Source organism: Mesoplodon mirus (genome assembly GCF_964341445.2).
Source record: "Mesoplodon mirus genome assembly, chromosome: 1".
In the NCBI taxonomy this organism is placed as follows: Eukaryota; Metazoa; Chordata; class Mammalia; order Artiodactyla; family Ziphiidae; genus Mesoplodon; species Mesoplodon mirus.
Window position 1 is genome coordinate 4196445 of NC_138976.1, and position 22936 is coordinate 4219380.

At 50.2% G+C, this 22936-nt stretch overlaps 1 protein-coding gene across 1 annotated transcript in view; it reads right to left on the bottom strand.

Annotated features, from left to right (window-relative positions):
- CFAP77 (cilia and flagella associated protein 77) overlaps window positions 1-22228 on the bottom strand; it is a gene marked incomplete at its 5' end in the record, with an annotated part of 59887 nt that extends 37659 nt beyond the window's left edge. The window contains 3 exons of the mRNA XM_082625523.1: window positions 16011-16239; window positions 16757-16856; window positions 22223-22228. Coding sequence (XP_082481649.1) covers window positions 16011-16239; window positions 16757-16856; window positions 22223-22228 — 335 coding nt within the window. The remainder of the gene's footprint in view (window positions 1-16010; window positions 16240-16756; window positions 16857-22222) is intronic.
- Between the last annotated feature and the right edge of the window lie 708 nt (window positions 22229-22936).

Here is a 22936-nt window from a genome sequence, read left to right on the forward strand (position 1 = left end):
TGCAAGAAACTTCACCCCAGACCAGGGGTTGATCTCCGATGAAGGTAGCTGGGGACAAGCAAGGGAAATGGAAATTATCATTTGCAAACATTAGGCTGACACTTTGTGCGTGCAGGGGGCGGCGAGGGCTGACAGCTCTGATTTGCAGAATCGGTTCCTCTCTGCCAAGGAGGGCTCTGTGGATTAGAGGGGGCCCCTTTCATGGCAAACCCACCTTCATCTTGGCTGCTCATTAAAACTTTGTGGAGCTGGAGAACTTGGCGGAAGAGAGGAAGCTGGAGGAAGCTTCTGAGGGACATTAGGTACACATTTGTTGAAAGGTGTTTGAGAAGGGAGCCTTGGGTCTGACAAACCGGATTTTAGTGCGGCTCTCCGTTCACAGCGGACTAAAATAATTGGTCATCAGTGACTACTAATTCGGTTTAGTAGCCAGAGGCAATTTTTTTCTTCCTGGAAAATCAATGACAGCACGGAGGTCTGTTCAACGTGATTCCGCTCAAGACGGGTCCTTATTTGGCGCTTGATGCCTCTTCCAGTGGAGACAGCTATTTTGTTAAAATAAAATTAAAATCCATCTCTAATGTGCCAGCGGTCTGCTGCTCCCAGGGGGGTGGAAGAGGCCCTGGTCCCAACGCCGGCACAGCCTCGAGGGCTCAGGAGTGGATGGTGGCCTCCGGGACGGGCCGCACGTCCTCGGTTGGGTGTGAAGTTCAGAACATGCTGTAGACCGCTGGGGGGTCTGGTTTCGGAGGAGGGGAGAGGCTGGAGGACTGGGCTTCTCTGGGCTGCTCTAAATCAGAACCCAACCCACAAGGGACACCCGACAGTGGCACCATCTAAGGAGACCCAACTTCTCTTCCACCCGCTGGAGGTGTTTCTCCAAGTCAGACGCATGCTCGGACGGCACCGAGCAGTGAGCTGCAGGAATCCAGGAGCCTCCCTTCTCCGCTCCACCTGAGGCTTCCTGAACAGGCCCATCTGTGGGCAGGTGACCTTAGTGACCATGACCGAGGACTTTGCTTGTGCCTAAAGTAGCACCACTGTTTCTTGTAATAAGTGATTCTGGCTAACGTTGCCCACAGGATACCAAAGCCACAGCTAAAGCCTTTTTTTTCCTTCTTTCTTTTTTTCTTTTTTTTTGCAATTGAAATTTTTATGGAGGCCACTGTAGATTCACATGCAGTTGTAAGGAATAATACGGAGAGAGGGAGGGGGAGAAAAAAAAGAAATACAGAGAGACCCCCATGTACCCCTTACCCAGTGGTGACATCTGGTAAAACTAAAGAACAAAATCAAAACCAGGATATTGATACGGAATAATCCACCCATTTTTAGATGCCACCAAAGTGACTCATACTCACTGGTGTATTTGCTTTTATGCAATTTCATCCCATGTGTAGGCCTGAAGACTCACTACCACAGTCAAGATACAAAACAGCTCCGTCACCTCAAGGATGCTTCCTAACCTCACCTACCTCCCTCCTACTCTGCACCCATGGGCCTGGGATGCTTTGTTTTCATCCTTAAAATAACCCTACCAGATAGGAGCTATTATTATGTCGTCCCCCATCTTATTGATAAAGAAACTGATTGATAAAGAACTACTGACATTGCTATTGAACTACTGATAAAAGGTTCAATGAGACAAAATAACTTGCTCAGGGTCCATATCTGGCAATACTGCACTAATGGGGTTGCAAATAGAAGACAAGCTTAGTTTGGTCTGTAGCATTTAAAAATTCTTGTACACAGTATGTACCTTTTTAAATCAGAAGAACTCACATAAAAATCCCAGTGGCTGGCTTTCCTTAATGAGGCCTTAGGTCATCTGGTAACACTGGGCCCACATTCCCAACTGTCAGTAACTGTCTGGAGCTGCCACCCTTCGAGCTTGAGTTTGATGCAGTCCCCACTGCTCCCTATTGCCTCACACAGGGCTGGCTTCGCCCTTTGACCTGCCAGGCCTCTGCAGACATGTGATGTTGTAACCCCAGCTCCACAGCACTTAAATGACAAAATGCTTGGTATCTCTCTTCCTTCCCAAAGCCTCAAAGAACTCCTTACTGACCATTTTTTTTCTGACATAGCAGGAGATAGTATTGGTCCCACTTACAGATGGAGAAATGGAGGCCCACGGAGATGGTACATATGAGCTCAAGGTCAACACAGGAGCAGGAGTGCGCTGTGTTGAGTCTGGAGTCTTCAGGCTTCAAGGCCAGTTGTTCATCTGCTCTCTGTCTTCATCTATGCTCCCCCCAGAAAGGGGGCGTTGGGAGGGGTGGGGAGGGGTGGGAGAAGAGAGGAAACTCCCTTGGAGGAGGGAAGGGGTGATAAGGCCTGAAGGGGAAAACTAGGGCTAACTTGCCCATTGGGCCCAGGAGGCTTGGTGCCTGGGCCCCAGGACACTCCTAGGGACCCATGAAAATGCTCTAATTCCTTTTTTTTTTTTTTAATTTTTTATAGTGTGCTTGGGGCACACTATCACCTATTCTGCCTTTTATTAATTTTATGTGTTTATTTTTGCTGTGTTGGGTCTTCGTTTCTGTGCGAGGGCCTTCTCTAGTTGTGGCAAGCGGGGGCCACTCTTCATCGCAGTGCGCGGGCCTCTCACTCTCATGGCCTCTCTTGTTGCAGAGCACAGCCTCCAGACGCGCAGGCTCAGTAGTTGTGGCTCACGGGCCTAGTTGCTCCGCGGCATGTGGGATCCTCCCAGACCAGGGCTCGAACCCGTGTCCCCTGCATTAGCAGGCAGATTCTCAACCACTGTGCCACCAGGGAAGCCCCGCTCTAATTCCTTTTAAAATCAGAAGAAAAAAAAGAAAAAATAATCCAGCCTGGATTATATTCATCTTTATACCAGCACAGCCATAAAATATTTTAAATTATTATTATTTTTTTCTTTTATGGAGGAAGGGGCTTATGAAGACAAGAGTGCCCGGGACCCACGGAAGTCCTGCCCTAGAGCCAGAAGACACAGGCCTCAGCCCAGATCAGAAGTTGCAGTTCATACTGTCTCTCTTCCCCTCATCCTGTTGAGGCCAGAGATTCTCAATCTTGTGGGTGAAAAAGAATCACCCAGAAACCTTATTGAAAGTAGAGCTGTCTGGGTCCCACTATCAGACAGTCTGACTTGCCAGGCCTGGGCTGGGTTCCAGGCATCTGCCTTGTTCTGAGGGTGCATGCCCCGCCCCTTAGGGGATCCTGGCCACGTGGTGCCTGGCACCCTTTGGGGGTTACAGCTCTGAGCCTCTTCCTTGCAGAGGCCCCTCCAGCCTGGCGGCCACCAGCACCTCTTTATGGAGTGGGCTGGCCATCAGCTCTGGTCCCAAGGGACCCCTGGCAGCCCCTTTGTCCTCTCTCACCCCCACCGTCTTTTTCTTAATTGTCCCCCCTTGGCCTGAGAGCTTGTCTTTTCTAACTAGCCTGGAGGAAGGGATGGTAATTGAGGTGCAGCCTCTCTCCCTGGCAGGACTCTTAGAGCTAATTAGAGGAGAGGACCTCTGGGCTGGTGGTTATTTTTTAATTGTTTGTGGATCCAACATAAAAGCTAATGACAGAGGAGGGAGGCTTAGTTAGCAGCACACTCCTGACTTCTAAATTTGTCTAAGAGGTCATTTGCAATTTGTTAACATTTTTCACAAGGGTGAATTCAATTAGCAGTCCCGCCACTGGCGCCCAGCGGAGAGCGACAGGATGGGCAGTGGAGCTGGACAGGCTTTCAGGGAGCTTCTCCCAACCTTGAGTGCCTGAGCCTGAAACTTGGGAGCTCTCCCTGCACCCGCCTGGTGCATGCCCCGCTCCCAGCACAGCTGGCTGTGACTTGAGCCCCTCTGGAGAGAAAAGGCTCAACTGAGCTGAATGGATGTGACTCAGGAGGAACTATCCTCCAGACCCCTTGGGAATCTGTGTGCAGGGGGATCCTGGCATCTGGGGAAACAGGTGAGTACCAGATGGGGCATCCCTGCCAGGGCATATGAGGGTGGTAGCAAGAGCCTTGGGAGAAAGATCCAGATCCATTGGGGCATCAGCATAAACTGAGGAGGTCCCTCTTCAGCCCGGAAACTCTGCGTGTGGACCATGACCCCAAGGAATCCCGCACACGTGTGTGAGGTGTGCCGGGTGCCTCGTCATCATGGGGGAAACGAGAAGCAAGGTGGGTGTTCGGTGATGGGAGGTGGATGTGCCCAAGGTGGGTGATTTGGACAGCGGACCCAGTGACTTTTGCATGCAGAGTGAAAAAGCAAGTCACCACACAAAGTGACTTAAATGGTATGAAACCACACTAAATAATATGCATTATTTAAGGACATCTAAGGGTAGAGCAAAAATGTGAACATGTGGGTGGGAAGCATGTCCGTTCCAACCTTAGGACGGTCCTCAGGGAACAGAGGGAAGGGTGTGGGGTTAGGGAGAGGTGAGAAGGGGCTTCCATCTGTGTTTGCTCTATTTTATTTCTTTAATAATAATAAAAAAAGGATCAGAAGCAAAAATGGCCCAGTGGTGACATTTGTTAACTTCGAGTGGCGTGTTCATGGCAGTTAGTTATGTAGCTTCTGAACTTTTCTTTTTTTTTTTTTTTTTTTTTGGTTTTTTTTGGAGAGGTTCCTCATAAACACAAAAGAAAGGGTTGGCAGAAACATCTACTTCTCAGGAAAGCATTTACACCAGCATTTACACCCATCACATTTTGGCTGATTACAATTCTTGACTGATTACAAAGCACTTTTATATTTTTCATAGAAACGTAATGTGTAACAAGACTCCAGGGGCAGCCATTATAAATAATAATGCTAAAGGTGGTTTTCTCAAAAGCCACTATCTAAAATGCAGGACTTTCTGACTTTCTGTTAAGATGCTTTGGTGACTGTAGTGGGGTGAGTGGTGGGTGACCTCCCCAAAAGATAGGTCCTGGTTCTAAGCCCCAGAACCCAGGGATGTGAACTTACTTAGAAAAGGAGTCTTTGCAGAGGTCATTAAGTTAAGGACCTTGAGATCAGATCATCCTGCATTCCTTGGGTGAAGCCTAACTTCAATGACAAGTGTCTCTATTTGAGACAAAAAAGAAGACACAGACACACAGAGAAGGAGGCCACGTGACCACGAGGCAGAGAATGGTGTGATGTGACCACAAGCCAAGGAACCCCAGGGGCCACCAGAAGCTGGAAGAGGTGAGGAAGGATTCTACTCTCAAGCCATTGGAGGGGGTATGGCCCTGGGACACCTCGATTTTGGACTTCTGGGCTCCACGTTATAGAGAATAAATTTCTTCTGTTTTAAGCCACCAGGTTTGTGGTAATTTGTTACAGAAGCCCGGGAATAATGATAGCTGAAGCTCAGCGCCCGATAATTCTGTGCTCAGGACACTGGTGGTCTTCAGCCTTAGAATATTGGCCGTTCCCAGCATCGGGGATGGATCGCGATCAAGCCGTCTGTTCTTTCTGATGCAGTCAGCCAACAAGCATTTATCGAGCACCTCCTACATTCCAGGTACTGGGGACAGCAGTGAGCAAAACCAGGCGTGACCCAAAGTCTCCCTGGTCCCCCTGCCCCACCCTCCTCTGCCCACCGGGATACGACATACACCGACTGTGTTGCTATTTTACCCATTTGTTGCCTGCTTTATTTCGTGTCTTACTTCCTCTCTGTATCCCAAACACCCAGCGTAATGCCCAGCACGGGTGGACACTAAATGAACACACAGCATAGGATGGAGGTAACGATGTGGCCTTTGAGATCAAACCCCAGCATAACCACCTTCTGGCCACGTGATCATGGACAAGCATGTCTGGGCCTCGGTTTCCCCAGCTGTAAAATGGGGATAAGAGAGTCACTACCTGGGAATTCCCTGGAGGTCCAGTGGTTAGGGCCTGGTGTGCTCATTGCCAGGGCCTGGGTTCGATCCCTGGTCGGGGAGCTAAGATCCTGCAAGCTGTGTGGCACGTTCAAGAAAAGAAGAGAGTCGCTACCTAAAGTTTCACTCTGAGGGTCACATGAGAGGCTGTGCCTGGGCCCATAGGAGCTGGAGAAACAGACGCTGGTATTATTATTCATCAGAATTAGTGCAGGGCACCGGGGATTTCGGCATGAATAGCTGGCTGCTTCTGCGTGGCTTCCAGAGGGGACAGGACTGAGCCAGGCCCTGAACTGGTCCTCAGCACGACACGCACATCCTATGAATTCTTTGGCTTGTGGCTCCTGCAAGGACAGGAATGATGTGCTGGGCTCCAGGCCTGGCTCTTCACGCGGCCCCAGGGCTGCTGCTGGCTCCCCGCGGTGTCAGCTTGTCCGTGCCTGCGTCATGGGGACACCGCGTCACGGGGACACCGCGTCACGGGGACACCGCGTCACGGGAGGGGCAGACCAGCTTCACCCCAGCAACCCCTCTCATTGTGTCGAGGCTGGAGGCTGCGGAGGTGAGGACAAGGGGCCCTCAGCCAGGCCGGGCACCACACCCCCTCCCCATGCTTTGCCCACAGACATGAGAGGGTGAGGCCCAGCTCTGGAAAAATCAAAAGCGGGAGCCAGAGCCTGTGAGATGCAACCGGGGAGGCCCCGAGGGGGAGTGGCCCGGCCTCGTTAGCGCTGACCCTGGCACTGAGCCACTCCTGATGGATGGGGTTCGGGCGGGACAGGCCCCGGGGGAGCGGCGGCCCTATCCATTATGGGCCCATCAGCTTCTCTCTGCTCCAAATGCCACGAGCCTCGGGCTGGGAATAAATCTCTGTCTGGGCTGCAGGAGAGCAGAGAAGGAAAAAGGCAAAGCATGAAAAATGTCTCCTTCCGGGCTCTGGCAACAAAGCTGCCTTGCAGGATGGAGCTTGAGCCGGAGTTTGGGGAGATGAGAGGGGGTGCAGCAGGCAGTTGGGCAGGGGTCCCAGAGAGGCTGGGCTTCCAGGAAGGTAGGAGGGAGAGGGTAGGGCCCTCAGATCACCACCTTCCTCAGCTACACCTGCCCGCCTGGGCCCCTCTTAACAGAACTCCGTCCAGGTCAGGCCCACGGAAGCAGGCTGGCTCTGAGGTGAGGGACCTCTGTCCCCTGTCGGGTCCACTGTGGGGTGTCCCAGGCCCCAGCCAGGCTGTGATGTGCCAGCCAATACCTCCACCTCCTGCAAGAATCTTTTCCTGTCCTGGAGTAAACACGCCTCCACTCACCACCCGCTAAGGGACACGACCTCTCTCTCCATGCCTCAGCTCCTAGGGGCTGAATGGAGGTGCTGGGCTTTGGCGAGGGTTAACTGAGTTATTCTGTGGAAAGCCGGCCCGCAGTGAGTGGCTGCTGTTCACAGTTGCCATCCTGCTGTGAGGACTCCCCTCCACTCCAGGCATGCTGCCTCTGCCTCCTGGAAGAGTGCAGGCTATGGGTAGGGACACTGGCTCTGGAAGGAAACGTGGCTCAAATCCTGCTGCGGCCACTGACTGGCCGTGTGGTCTTGGACAAGTGAGTCTCTGAGCCTCAGTTTCTCCATCTATAAACTGGGGATAACCATCCCTACTTGGCAAAATCGTGAGGATTTAATGAGATGATACGTCTAAAGTGCTCAGCGTTACATCCATCGGCCACTCAGTGAGGGCTCTGCAAACGTTAGCCGCTGGGACTGCCCCCCAAACACACATATGCTGGTCCTTGTTTTGTTTTCTGAAGCCTCTGAGAGCAAAGCTCCTCCACTGTCCTCATAGCAGGGCCTCAGAGAGTTGAGGACCGTCGGCAACTTCTCTCATCCAGCAGGGTAAACCTCATTTCTTGCCTCGTTCTTTGTACACAGGGATCTCCCTCCCCTTGTCCCACCCACCAGCCTGATGTCTCCCCTCTGGACACTCTCCTGTTTATGGGCCTTCCCCTGAATCTATGATGACCCCCCCCCTTTTTTTTTTTTTGCGGTATGCGGGCCTCTCACCATTGTGGCCTCTCCCGTTGCGGAGCACAGGCTCCGGACGCGCAGGCTCAGCGGCCATGGCTCACGGGCCCAGCCGCTCCGCGGCGTGTGGGATCTTCCCGGACCGGGGCACGAACCCGTGTCCCCCGCATCGGCAGGCGGACTCTCAACCACTGCGCCCCCAGGGAAGCCCGACCCACATTTTTTAATGGTGCTACAAGTGTGACCTGAGTGGCAGAATCGAATAGGCAGGTCACCTCCCTCGTCTGGACTTGCTACTACCCGCTATTAATGTGGCCAAGGAACACGTTCAGTCTTTGGGGCAGCGTCACTGCAGTACTGATTCCCAGTATCAGTCACAGGGGAGCACAGGAGAGTCTGCTAACTGACACAGGAAGCGCTGGCGTTTCCATCTCACCTCTGGGTCTCAAACCAACTTCCTCTTCCCTTTCAATAATGTTTCAAAGCCTTAAAAGGCCCTGGACCACATTTCTCCAACAAATATTTATTGAGTGCCTACTATGTTCCGGGCTCTGATGATAGAGCGGTGGACAAAACTGACAGTGTCCATGCCCTCCAGGACCTGTATACCCGGTGAAGAAGCAGAGAACTATTTAACTACAGCTGCGGTCAGCGCTGGGGAGCAGATCGGTGGGGCTGGGCGTCTGGTTGCCTGGCAGGATCTACCTGGCAGGTCAGCACGCAGGCTCAGGGGTCTTTGCGAGACCCACGTGCTCCCCCTTGTGGGCAGCCCGGTTTCACTCAGCTGAGCTTCAGGCCAGCAATAAACCCGGAACTGGTCTCTCCATTCAGAAACTGTCTTGGATACCTGGGACAGGTGTCTGGGAAGGGGTTTATTGTTATTTTATAGGAGTTTGGGTGGGTGGCTTGGATTTTGGCCGTCGGCTCCAGGAGAAACAAAATAACCCAGAGTGATTGATGGGCCCATTGTAAATTTGTAAAATAAATCAGCTTGGCAGAGAGATTCAGAAAGCCTGTCAGGCAGCAAACATTTTTTTAACAGCCTGTAAAATTTCCTCCATCCTTCACATTTGTCAATGTCAGGCTGATGATGCATCTGATAGCTGGGCGAGCAGCAGCAGGGAGGGTGGGCTGGCAGCGTTCCCTAGCTTTCTTGTGTTTCTTTTTTTCCCCGTGGTCTGAACGCTTTCAGTACCAGGATTGGAGGGGGTCTGGACTAGACTAATTGGTGGATGAGTTAAGTGTTCTACCCGAGTTGCTACTGGCTTCATATTCAGACTTCAGCGTGGCCATTTGCTCATGCATTCATGCAGCGGATATTTACTGAGGCCTCTTTCAGCAAAGGCACTATGGTCGGCACCAGGGATACTGGGGTTGAAGCGAAGCAGGCCTGGAGCATCCAGTGTAGTGAAAGTTCCGGAAGCCCCATCAAAGAGCTTGTTTATCGGGAGGTAGGTGAAGGTGAAGGGAAGTGACGTATCAAAAGGGAAGTTCATTGGGCTCTTTTGATGCGTCCAGGTTAAGTTTAAAGCTTTAAGAAAAATCCAGACAGGATGGCCTTCACCATATATGTCCTGTCTCAGCCTCCATCTAGTGCAGGAAAAATTTGGGTTGCATCTCTACCTGTGTCACCTCCATCCTTGTGTCTGTTAGGAAGGCAGCTCAGGCCAAGGTCACCATCACAGGTGGTTGGGCCAGACTAGTCCCCATCCCACTATAGAGCAGCCAGGGGCAAATGACGTCCCCTCCCTGACCCTCTGTCTCGTCTCCTGTAAGATGGGGACGTAAGCGTTGTACTCACTGAGCTGTTCAGTTATTTAAGCAGAGGATGCTTCTGAGGTGCTTGGCACAATGTCTGACCCGTAATCATAACAATCATAATAGTTACCGTTATTAGTTCACACGGGGTCTACTCATCGTCCATCTGGCCCATGTCAGATACTGACATGCAGGGAGCTGTTTGCTCATTGACTGAATGATGAATCCCCCCACTAGTATCCTTGCCCTGCTTGTGGCATGATGCTCCCAGGCAGCGTGGAGGTAGAGCCCTGGACACCCAGAATCTGCCAGGAGCGCCAGCTACTGCCCAGCTCCCCCGTCCCCCGGCATCCCTGTCTCATCGTCTTCGACAATGTTGGACCAATTAGGAGCAGTAACAATTAAGGTGTGCCGAGGGCATGTGAACATGTGCAAACGCTTATTAAAATGCATCAATAATTAAACCCTCTTCAGTCGTTACATTTGGGTACCAGACAGGTCGAGAGGGTGAGAGCAGCCCGGCTGGGTGGAGGCTGGGGTAGACGGAAGGGCGCGCGTGGGATCTGCCCAAAGCGGACGCTGCTCGGCCCCGCCCCTGGTGCCAGGCAGGAGTGCAGACCCAGGTTGCCTGGGCTTCTGACTGTTCAAGAGAAGCAGGAAATCTGGGGTTTTATGTGAGATCTCCTGATTGTTTTCTTTTTTAATGTGGCAACGCATTCAAACGCTTGATTGTTTTAATTACTGCCTGAGCCAAATAAACATCTCTGTGGGTTGACTTGGCCTCAGCCCTTACTTGTGATCACATGTCTACACGGGCATCCTTTCCCAGATAATTGCTTAGGTGTCCACTTCCCTTTAGCCAGAGGCTCGTGGATCGAAATGTACCTTGCTGATTTAGTGACGATCTGTAACAAATTGGTGTGGATTGGAAAGCAAATCAGCCAACTGGAAAGGAAGTAACTGAATAATCCCAAATTCAGGTTTTGATTGACCCTACCTGGCGTTGAGGGCTTGCGTGGGCAGGCGGATGGAGGCGTGCACTGCCCCTCACATCTAGCTATTTTGTCCATCGTAAAATATATAAAGGGCGAGGGGGTTTGATGGTGGGGGGCCAGGGGAAGAGCTGTAGCCAGAATGTTCTCTCATACAGCAGTTACAGCCCCTCACTCAGCATCCCTAGCTTAGAGTATGCTTCTCGTGTATTTAGTCTGAAGTGGAACTTTATTTTTTAACGTATCTTCTGTAGTTGTGAGTACATGGTAGTCATTTGTTTCTTGGCTTCTTTAGTTATTGGACCAAATCACCCCAACAAGTCCTCGGGTAGTCAAGTGTAATCGGGTTTGGTTTTTAACATGCTTTTAAAGTAAGGAAATAAATACGATCGAGGCTTGTAAAAGGTGATCATTAGAGAATGGGCCTTGGTCCCATAACTTTAAAGTAATAGCCCCATTATGGAGAGGGGGGGCGATGATATTTTAACTGTTCCTTGCATTGATGTTGTAAGGTAGAGGGGCTCTGCGGCAGGTTGGGCATTTCAGTAAAAGCTTTTCCAGCAGCCATTTAACCTCCATTTATGAAGAAATAAAGCGAAATTGATGCTGATTTGGGCCTGCTTTGGGGGATATTTTTGTTCCATAAAAGCCCTTTTGCTTGCAATTTGCTTAGCTGCCCTGTCACATCAGAAAGAGCTGCTGTTGATAAAGATAAAGCTTTATGGCCACGATATTTGCTGCTAACAGCAACCTAATGCAGCATTTTCATTTTTGTGCAATTAATGTTAACGTCTGCTACGAAAATTGTCATTAAATACCATTTTAAAATCCATTCAATTTGCATATGCAAAGCCCATTTACCATCACAGAAGATATAGCTGGCACTTCATCACATCCTTTCCCTGAAATTGCAGCCACCCGGTTTTATAGCAATTTAAGATTTTTTTTTTTTAGAGTTTTTTTTCTTTTTAAACCTCCATGATCTGTATATTGACACATGCTCATTCAGACCTCAAGAATTTTATTTTATTTTATTTTTTTTATTATTATTTTTTTTGTGGTACGCGGGCCTCTCACTGTTGTGGCCTCTCCTGTTGCGGAGCACAGGCTCTAGGCACGCAGGCTTCAGTAGTTGTGGCTCACGGGCTCAGTTGCTCCATGGCATGTGGGATCTTCCCAGACCAGGGATCGAACCCGTGCCCCCTGCATTGGCAGGCGGATTCTTAACCACTGTGCCACAAGGGAAGCCCGCAATTTAAGATTTTATATTGAAAGCTAGATGATAATGGATGTCCTTTCTGAGCCCAGCTGACTTAAGCTTTTCCATTGTATGTAGAATAATGCAGCCCCAGGACCAGAAACTCTGGGGGATCACGCTGTACCTCAAGCCCCAAGGAGGCGAGATATGGAAGAAAGAGCACGGGACAGGGAGTCCACCAGCCTAGCTTGAGATCTGGCTTTTGTCTGGTCACAACTTGCTGTGTGACCTTGTGAAAATCTCTTCGCCTCTCTGAACTTCTATTTTCCTGTTTTAAAGAGGGGCTTCAAACCAAGTGATTGCTAATGTGCTATGTGTTCTAATATCTCATATTTTTAAATCTAAGTACACTAGATTAAGAATCCAGGCCAAGCTGTGCTGTGAAAAAGGTGTGTGAACTTGTGGAGGTCAAGTAATCTCTCCATGACTCAGCTGGATGAGGAACCCTGCCTACTTGCTGCACAGGTTTTTTTTTTAATTAAAAAAAATCTCTTTAATTTTTTTATTGAAGTATAGTTGATTTACAATGTTGTGTTAGTTTCTGGTTCATGGCAAAGTGATTCAGTTGTACATATATACATATGTATATTCTTTTTCATATTCTTTTCCATTATGGTTTATTATAGGATATTGAATATAGTTCCCTGTATACAGTAGGACCTTGTTGTTTATCTATTTTGTATATAGTAGTTTGTATCTGCTAATCCCAAACTCCTAATTTATCCCTCCTCTACCCCCTTTCCCCTTTGGTAACCATAAATTTGTTTTCTATGTCTGAGAGCCTGTTTCTGTCTTATAAATAAGTTCATTTGTATCCCATTTTAGATTCTGCATATAAGTGATATCATATGATATTTGTCTTTCTCTGTCTGACTTGCTTCACTTTGTATGATCATCTCTAGGTTCATGCATGTCGCTGCATTTGCATTATTTCATTCTTTTTGATGGCTGAGTAGTACTGTATTCCTTTGTATACATATACATCTTTTTATTTTCTGAATTTCTTTCTTATTTGTGAATTTTATTTGATTTATTTATACAGCACATTCTTATTAGTTATCTATTAGTTATCTTATTAGTTATCTATTTTATACATATTAGTGTATACATGTCAATCCCAATCTCCTAATTCATCCCACCCCCCAAACCCCACTTTCCCCCCTTGGTGTCCATACATCTGTTCTCTAAATCTGTGTCTCTATTTCTGCCTTGCAAACCAGTTCATCTGTACCATATTTCTAGATTCCACATATATGCATTAATATACGATATTTGTTTTTCTCTTTCTGACTTACTTCACTCTGTACGACAGTCTCTAGATCCATCCACATCTCTACAAATGACCAAATTTTGTTCCTTTTTATGGCTAAGTAATATTCCATTGTATATATGTACCACATCTTCTTTATCCATTTGTCTGTCCATGGACAATTAGGTTGATTCCATTTCTTGGTTATTGTAGACAGTGCTGCTATGAACATTGGGCTGCACAGGGTTTTAGTGACAATGAAATGAACTTGACGTAGAGACAGAACATGCCCTGAGAATCCCAGAATGCCAGTGACTGCCATAATACCCTATTTACAGATGAGGAAACAGAAGCCCTGGAGGGAAAGAGAGTTGGGAACAAAGGTGGGACTAAAAGCCCGGGCGACTCCTCCTGGACACCATGCTGTCTTCAAGACACTGGTGACCAGTATGGACCAGTCTAGTGATCACACAGCTGGGACTCTGTCCCTCTGCACTCCAGCAGTCCTGGAGAACCTTGCCTTGCCTTGAGGGATCAACTTGGGCATTATTTCAAAGGTGGGAGAAGGACAGTATACAGATGATTAGTTAATCTGGCCCAGAAGTGACTTTCCAATGTCTCTAGTGCCACCTTTCAGGTTTTGAGGGCTGATGAACAGCAATGAACAAACAGCCTTCCTGGTGAGAGAGATGTGCATAGAGTTTGAAGCCGGGGAGGTGGGAAAGCTTACCAAAGAGAGGATGCTGAGCTGAGCTTTGATGAGCAAGTAGATTTTACCAGGTAGGATGCTGAGAAAGGCAGAGGGAAAAGCATACAAAGGTATGGTGGCATACACTGTGGGAAACACCGTGGCAGTTCCTCAAAGAAATAAACATAGAATTGCCATGCAATCCAGCAATTACCCTTGTGGGTATATACCCAAAAGAACTGAAAGCAGGGACTCAGGCAGATAGTGTACACCCATGTTCACAGCAGCATTATTTACAATAGCCAAAAAGTGGAAATAATCCAAGTGTCCATCAAGGGATGAATAGATAAACAAAATGTGATATATACACACCATGGACTATTATTCAGCCTTAAAAAGAAGGGAATTCTGATCCATACTATCAGGACAACATGGATGTATCTTGAGTACATTATGCTAAGTGAAATAAGCCAGATATAAAAGGACAAATATTGTATAATTCCACTTATATGAGGTCCCTAGAGTAGTCGAATTAATACAGAAAGAAAGTAGAGGGTGGTTACCAAGAGCTGAGCGGGTGCGAAATAGAGGGTTACTGTTTAATGGGTACACGGTTTCAGTTTAGGATGAAGAAAAAGTTCTAGCGATGGATGGTGGTGACAGTTGTGCCGCAGTCTGAATGTACTTAATGCCCTTGAACTGTACACCTAAAACTGGTAACTCTTATGTGTGCGTGTGTGTGTGTGTGTATATATATATATATATATTTTTTTTTTTTTTTTTTTTTTTTTGCGGTATGCGGGCCTCTCACTGCTGTGGCATCTCCCATTGCGGAGCACAGGCTCCGGACATGCAGGCTCAGCGGCCACGGCTCATGGGCCCAGCCACTCCACGGCATGTGGGATCTTCCCGGACCGGGGCACGAACCTGTGTCCCCTGCATCGGCAGGCGGACTCTCAACCACTGCGTCACCAGGGAAGCCCAATCTTATGTATATTTAACCACAGTAAAAAATGATTAGAAAACATAAAATAAGAAATAAAGGAAGCCCCACCTCCCCCCAAAAAGCTGAGTAGCACAGCCAAAGGAAGGCACCCATCCCGGAACAGTGGGTTGTGGTGGGAAAGGACTGGAGATAGACCTATGGCCTTGCATGTGGGCAGAGCAGGGCAGTGCCACACAGATGGACCAAGATACAGGCTTCGTCTCAGGTGTCACAGATGGGACTTGGGGCAACTGGAGGCCCCAGGCCATTCACTGCTGGCTGAGAGCACTGCTATTTATTTGTACAATGCAATGTACAAATATCGGTTTTTGTAATGCTTGTGTTGTGACATAATATGGGTTGGGAAGCCCCGTTGTACTGGACATTTGCTGGTTTTGCCTCTGCTATCGTGTTTTATTCTTCTCCTTCTGGATCAGAACGTCTATTTCTGCATCTTTTCCACCGTCAGCCCCTGTAGATCATGGGAACTGATTCCAACCACGCCCCCTCCAAGGAGGGGCAAGGGATCAAGCCTGGCCAATCAGAGCACCAGAATCCCCCGGCCTCAGTAATTGGTGCAGAGGCAAAAGTGTAACCCAGGCCTGGCCAATCAGTGTAGGTCACAATTTCTACTCACTCCTTTGGTTGGTTCAGGGATAAGCATGATACTGAAGTTGGACCAAAGAATCTTAATCTCAAGGCTTTTGTAGTTCTTACACCACTCCCACTGGGGTCACTAAAAGAATAGGATGTCAGAATGGAACTGATTCTGGCCATTTTGCCACATGAGGAAGAAGCCTGTCGGAGAATGGAACCAAAACTGGGAAGCACAGCCAAGTCATGGAGAGACATACCCAATGCTGGTGACATTGCCTGATTGCCTAGATCCAGCTATGCCTCTACCTTTTCAATCATGTGAGCCAATAAATTCCCCTTAAAAAAAAATCAAAGTCGTTTGAGTTGAGACTTGATTACATGCAACCACATTCTACTTTTATAGAATGTCATGCATTCCAGAGTTGGGACATGGGTCACATGTCTGCCTCTGAACCAATCACTTTGGCCGTGGTTTGTGAGATACGCTGATTGGCCAGGCCTGGATCACTCGCCCTTCCCTGGAGTCCAGAGTCATGCTCCCACATTGTTCCCTAATTCAGTCACCACTGAGCACCCCCCTCACCATCACGGGTGCCAGCCATCTGGCACGGGTGCCAGCCATCTTACCGTGACCGGATCCCGTACGTCATATTTGGAGGGAGAGAGGGCGGTTCCTTCTTGAGGCGCCGGTCATCCTGGTCACTGATGCGGATGTCATTGAGCTGACGGTAATGGAAATTCTCCCGGGCAGTTACCAGGCCAGCTTTTACTGCCCCACGGTTCATGGCGATATAATCCCGGCTCAGCTCATGGGGGCAGGTAGGCTGCTGTTTAAATACATTCCAGTGTCCAATGGCTGAGGGCAGGGAGAGACAAAGCCATGGCATGGAGATCAGTCTGGGAAGTAAAGCAATCTGTAGCATCTGACGGAGAAGAAATTGGGGCACGAATACCTTCTCATTAACCTGCAGCCCGTTGGGTGGCAGCCCTGCTTGGCCCCCTGAAAGGGTGGGGTCAGGATTCCCAGAGATTCTAGACGGTGCCTGAGCATCCTTCATGGAGCTGGGTTTGCCTGACCTTGACCTCGTTTGGGAGATCAGAGGGTTGGTCACGAGCCTGTCTATGCTTGCAGCTCAAAAGGCACAGAGCACAGACAGTCTCGCCTGGGGACAAGGTTCCACACTGTCTGGGGCCCTTGCTATTTCCCTGACGCCTTAGACCCGGACCCTTCGTGGTCCTGTCCTTCTCGGCTAAGCAAAGTGTGGTTTCCGCCAGAATCGTGCTGCAGGGCAGGCCCCTTGACTCTTTTCCTGGAGGAAGTAGCCTAGGTAGAGAGTTCAAGTCCCTTTGGGCTCCAAAGGAAGCTTGCTCACCTTCAGGGACCCCTCCATCCTGCCCCCGGAGGTAGAGTCCATAATTGAAATTAATTCCAGGCAGACTGCAGCTTCTTTCCCGGGGCTTCCCAAGTTCAGCCTGTTGGGGGAAGGACAGAGAGCAAAGGTGAGGAGTGGACCCTCAGACCAACAGTATTACACTAAATTCAGTGACAGGGAGTCATCGGGTGCTTGCTTTACCCCAGGCCCTGTGGGCGACCTCAGGGCTCCTAGGGTGTGGAACACGAGCCCTCCCTGAGATGAGCGCTAACTGCTGTTGGCCGTTGAGACACACCTTGGGGAAGCCTGCCTGCTGTGCCACTGCTCAGGGGCGGGTGAGGGAAGCAGAGTCAGGAGGACCCTCGTGGCGGGGGGCGGTCTGGACCGAGGCCTCGAGGGAGGAGGTGCATGTGTGCAGCAGGAGAGAGGGGCGGCGCGGTCCCCGCACTAAGCAGCCGTATTCGGGGTCCAGCCCAGATCTGGCAACCTAGAGCTGGAAATGATGTATCTTGCAGATGGACGGAAAGACCTGGTTCACGGGGACTCACCTGGGGCCGCCCTTGAGGGAGGGGGCGTCTTTCCTCCCTAACCCTTCATTCCTACTGGGGATGGCTCAGATCACCGTCACTGGAGCTGCCTCCTTGGATGTCACCTGAGGGTGGGGATATGGTGACAAGGCCCACTGTCACCCCCCTGGCGGCTGGACCGCCATTCTCACTCTTTGGGTCTCTGGTCAACTCCTTAACCCTCCAGAAGGGGTTTGTAGGGATGAAATTGCTCTATTATCATTTCCCCCATTGTACAGGTGGGGAAGCTGAGACCCAGAGTGGCGGGGTCACGATCCACAGCTCCTGAAGGGTGGGGCTGGATGTCAAACGCAGTTGTGTCTGGCTTCGGGGTGAAGCTCTTAAGCACGATGCCGCACCGCCTCTCTGTAGACTAGCAGCTTCCTGAGCTCAGAGGTCCTGGCCCGTACGGTGCTTAGATCATTGCTGTTCAGCAATGGACACCTGCTGAGGTCTGTGTTCCAGACACAACACTGGCTTCTTCATATGCCTCTCTTACTTACTCCTCACAGCTGCCCTGTGAGGCAGCCCATCACTGTCCCCATGTCTCAGATGGGGAAGCTGAGGCACAGAGAGGTCAAGACAGGTTGCACGAGGCCACACGGGACAAGAAGTGGCAGAGCTGAGATCTGAACCCAGGCTGTGTCTCCAGCCCGCATTCAAATCCACCTGCTAAAGAGATACCAAGCAGCTGTGTGACGCTCCCGGTGCCATCAGGCCCCTGGGGACCATGGACCTTACTGAGCTGGGTGGGTGCACCTGCTCCTCCCACCCCCACGGGCCCCAGGCAGTGGGCTCCCAGTTGCAGGGTGTTACATCTCCCAGGACATTCCTGGCTCTGGCCTCACCAAAGCCCGCCCAGAGAGTCTGGTGGCTCCGGGCTCACCCTTTCTCCTTTTCCCATCAATCTCTCTCCCCTTTTCTCTGGCTCCCAGAGACCTGGGCGCATAGAGGTGGATGATGTGGGACCACCCATAATGGTTCATCGCTGTCTTGGAGGAAACCCCTCCCTTGGGCTGGCAGTCTGGGCCCTGCACCCTCCAACCCCATCCACCTCTGCAGCTTTGCCTTCCTGGATACTCCACGTGGTCCTGAGATTTAGGCACAATAGACCACTCCCCACCCCTGAAGGGTCTGCCGGAGTCCCAGCCTCTTTTGCTCCTGGCCTGCCCTCCCCTTTCTGGTTCTTATTCTTCAAGCTCTCTGGACCTCTCGGGCTCACTGTGGCCTCTCCCTCATCTGGGTCTGGTAACACTTACTATCCATTCTATGCATTTGGGGCTTAGAACTGAAATGACCTTCTCAGTTTCCAGGAATGCACATGCTGGGCCAGCCTGCCTGGAATATAATATCCTACACAGCCTTCTAATGGCTTCTATTGACTTCTTTTTCCTGGTGGCACATAACAGGTGTCCTATAAATGCCTGAGATTAAAAACCACGTCCTTTGGGAAGCCCTCCCGGGTTGCCCTCAGTACAGGCAAACTTCCTTGTCTATGGCACCATAGGGCCCTGAGCTCCACCTTTAGGGCACTTTCAAAATTACACAGTAGAACCTGCTTCAGCATGGACTGGCCGTTACAAAATGGTGCACCACATAGTGTATGATTTCATTTACAAGAAATGTCCCGAATAGGCAAATCCATAGAAACAGAAATTGGATTAGTGGTTGCCCGTGGCTGAGATGGAGAGGGGAATGGAATGATTGAGGGGTGGTGGTTAAGGGGTATAAGGCTTCTCTGGGGGGTAATGAAAATGTTCTAAACTTGATTGTGCTGGTTGCACAATCCTGTGTATATGCTGAAAGCCATTGGATCATGTACTTTAAATGGGTGAATTGTATAGTATGTGAATTATATCTCAGGAAAGCCATTAAAGATTGCAAAGTAGTGTAATTAAGTCAGTAATTGTGTGATGGTCAGGTTAATGTCTGTCTCCCTCGGTAGACTGTCTGCTAAGTCTTTCTTTCCTTCTTCCTTTCTTCCTTTTTCCCTTCCTTCCTTCCTTCCTTTTAAGATTAATTATTATTATTTTTTTTAATAAATTTGTTTATTTTATTTATTTTTATTTTTGGCTGCATTGGGTCTTTGTTGCTGTGTGCGGACTTTCTCTGGTTGCAGCGAGCAGGGGCTACTCTTCGTTGTGGTGTGCGGGCTTCTCATTGCGGTGGCTTCTCTTGTTGCGGACACGGGCTCTAGGCGCACAGGCTTCAGTAGTTGTGGCTCGTGGGCTCTAGAAAGCAGGCTCAGTAGTTGTGGCGCACGGGCTTAGCTGCTCCGTGGCATGTGGGATCTTCCCGGACCAGGGCTCGAACCCGTGTCCCCTGCATTGGCAGGCGGATTCTTAACCACTGTGCCACCAGGGAAGCCCATAAGGTTAATTTTTTTTTTTTTTTTTTTTTTGCATTACGCGGGCCTCTCACTGTTGTGGCCTCTCCCGTTGCGGAGCACAGGCTCTGGACGCGCAGGCCCAGCGGCCATGGCTCACGGGCCCAGCCGCTCCGCGGCATGTGGGATCCTCCCGGACAGGGGCACGAACCCGCGTCCCCTGCATCGGCAGGCGGACTCTCAACCACTGCGCCACCAGGGAAGCCCCTATTATTTTTAAAATAGACTTTAGGGCTTCCCTGGTGGCGCAGTGGTTGAGAGTCTGCCTGCCAATGCAAGGGACACGGGTTCGAGCCCTGGTCTGGGAAGATCCCACATGCCACGGAGCAACTGGGCCCGTGAGCCACAACTGCTGAGCCTGCGTGACTGGAGCCTGTGCTCCTCAACAAGAGAGGCCACGACAGTGAGGGGCCCGCGCACCGCAATGAGGAGTGGCCCCCACTCGCCGCAACTAGAGAAAGCCCTCGCACAGAAACGAAGACCCAACACAGCCCAAAATATAAATAAATAAATAAATAAATAAAATAGACTCTATTTTTAGAGCAATGTAAAGTTCACTGCAAAATTGAGCAGACGGTACAGAGATTCCCCACCTGCCGCATAGCTTTTATTCTCACCCCTCTTTTTCAAAGAGATCAGCAGAGAACAGATGCTGGTAAACAGGGGCTGAATGAGTGAATGAATGAAGGAACTGCCGCCTTGGAGACTCTGGCAGTTCTTTCCTACACACGGCCTCATCCTTTTCTCCCTCTTCCTTCTCATCTCAAATCCCAGGCCTTTACCTCCCTCGAGAGCTGAGAGTTCTGAGTTTCAGGTGGGGGCCCTGGCTGGGTGGTTTGTTTGGATTTCCTTCTGTGTGATTCACTCTGAGCTGCAGACAAAGCCCGGGCTCCTCATTTGTTTATGAAAATGATCTGGCCTCTCCGGTGAGGTGACAGCAAGGGAAGTTAATTAAAATGTGACTTCTGCGGGACAGGCCCCACCTCCCTCTGGCAGGTGCAGGTGGGCAGAAGTCCAGCTGGCAGAGGAACGACAGACAGACTCAGCGGCTGCCACTGGGCGGGGCCTGGCAGTGAAGGAGGCACGGAAGTAGGCGGGTGCCTCAATCTCCACAGTTTTTAGTGAGGGTGGCCTAGGAAGCAACGACAGCCAGAAATACTGAAGCCTTGGGCTGCAAAGGTCATCCCAATGGGAAAGTTGCTCATTCGTTCACTGCACAAATATGTATTTTGTATCTCCTCTGCACTAAGCTCCGTGCCAGGAGTTCTAAGGTGAACAAAGCAGACACATACTGCCCCCTGCCCTTATGAAATTCTTTATCTTGCTAAAAGGACAAATTGAACAAGTAATGACAACCAAGGCCACCAGAGGGTTTGATAGGGGAGCACAGACTGCCTCTAGCTCTAAAAATGTGTGAGTCTATAGAATGAGAGAAGGTATTTGCAATACACATATCTGACAAAAGGTTGTTATTCATCATATATAAAGAGCTGCTACAAATCAATAAGAAAAACGCAGATGATCCTATAGAAAGACGAGCAAAAGACTTGAATAGGCACTTTATTAAGGGGATGTCCAAGTGGCCAGGACCCATATGTCAAGGTGCTCAACCTCTGAGAAGTACAAAATAAAAAACCCGATGATATTGGTAAAGTCATGAACCGGAACACTCAAGCTCTTGGTGGGAATGTAAATTGGTACAACCACTGCAGAAAACGGTTTGGCAGTATCTGTGAAAGCTAAACATACGCTTACTGATGACCCAACAATTCCCTCCTGGACACCCAACAGAAATGAGTGCCCAAGTCCATCCAAAGAGATGTCTGAGAATGCCCGTAGCAGCTCAGTTTGTGATAGCCAAGCACCGGAAACTACCCAAATGGCCATCCCAGGTGGATAAAAAAAAAAAGGTGACATATTCATTCAATAGAACACTCTATAGCGGTGGTTCTCAACTGGGGGCAATTGTGCCCCCACCCCCCCAAGGAAATTTGCCCGTGTCTGGAGACGTTTTTTGTTGTCACAACTAGGAGGCAGTACTACCCTCCCTCCAGTGGGCGGAAGCCAGGGATGCTGGGAAACATCCCACAATGCGCAAGACAGGCCCCACTGCCAACAACAAAGAGTCATCTGGCCCCAAATGACAATAGGTTAGGAACTGCCCGATGGCACCGGGAACGAGAGAACAGCTTTACACAACCACCCAGGTGGCTCTCACACAAATGTGAGACAGAAGGAGCTGGACACACGAGGCAGGCACTGCTCTATGCAAATGAAGTTCAAACACAGCATGACTGACGTCTGCTTTCAGAAGTCGGGAGGGTGGGTACCATGGGGGTGGGGACGGTGGCTGCAAGCAGCACAAGGAGTCTTCGGGGGCACTGGTCCTGTTTCCCGACCTGATGTGGGTGCCCCTCACACCCTGCAGTCCTGCCCACCCCCCCGCCCTCCCTCAGAGTGCATCCGTCTGCAAGGTGGCCACATGCCACAAGAGCGGTGGGGTCCTGATATTACCGTCATGCTTGAAATTCCACCCTTGGCAGTTTGATCCTTTAGGTTCAGGCCGTGTGTCTCAGAGTCCCTGCGTTAACACATGAACGCCCTAGAGGAGCAGTGTATTCACCCATTACCAGCTCAGCTGCCCAACGAGATGGGCCGACTGGCCCCGCCCTAGTGCCACTACCACCGACCACGGCAACACCACAATCATGGCGACCGTGGGCCAGCCTCCACGGGGGCGCTTCACTGCCCCCCAGGGTACCACTAACGCGTAAAGCAGCCCTGGAAACTACACGGGTTTTCGGGTGGGAAAGGGAGGTCCAGACAACTGTAGGGGCTGGTTTGGCCAAAGCCTCCCAGCTAATGAGTGGCCAAGGGTGGATTTGAACCCACATCTGACTCCACGCAGTTTTCACCGCCTCTTGGCACTTAGCAGCAGCTGCCCGGGACTCTCCATTGTTTTGTCCTGTGCGCGGATCTTAGCTCTGCAGACTGGATTTTGCTCACGCAGGACAGGTGCATCTGACTTGTTCACTCGGCGCCCTCCACACCCACAGAGGACATAAGCAGCCTTCTGCCCAGGAGAGCCCCAGTGACAGGCTGCTGTTTGATGTACAGACTGTGCGTTATGGGAAGAGCCATCATTTCAGGGACCTGGACATGGGACAGCTGAGTCATGCCTGGGTCAGGGCTGGAAAGGAGAGAAGATCCAGATCTTGGATTGGCATT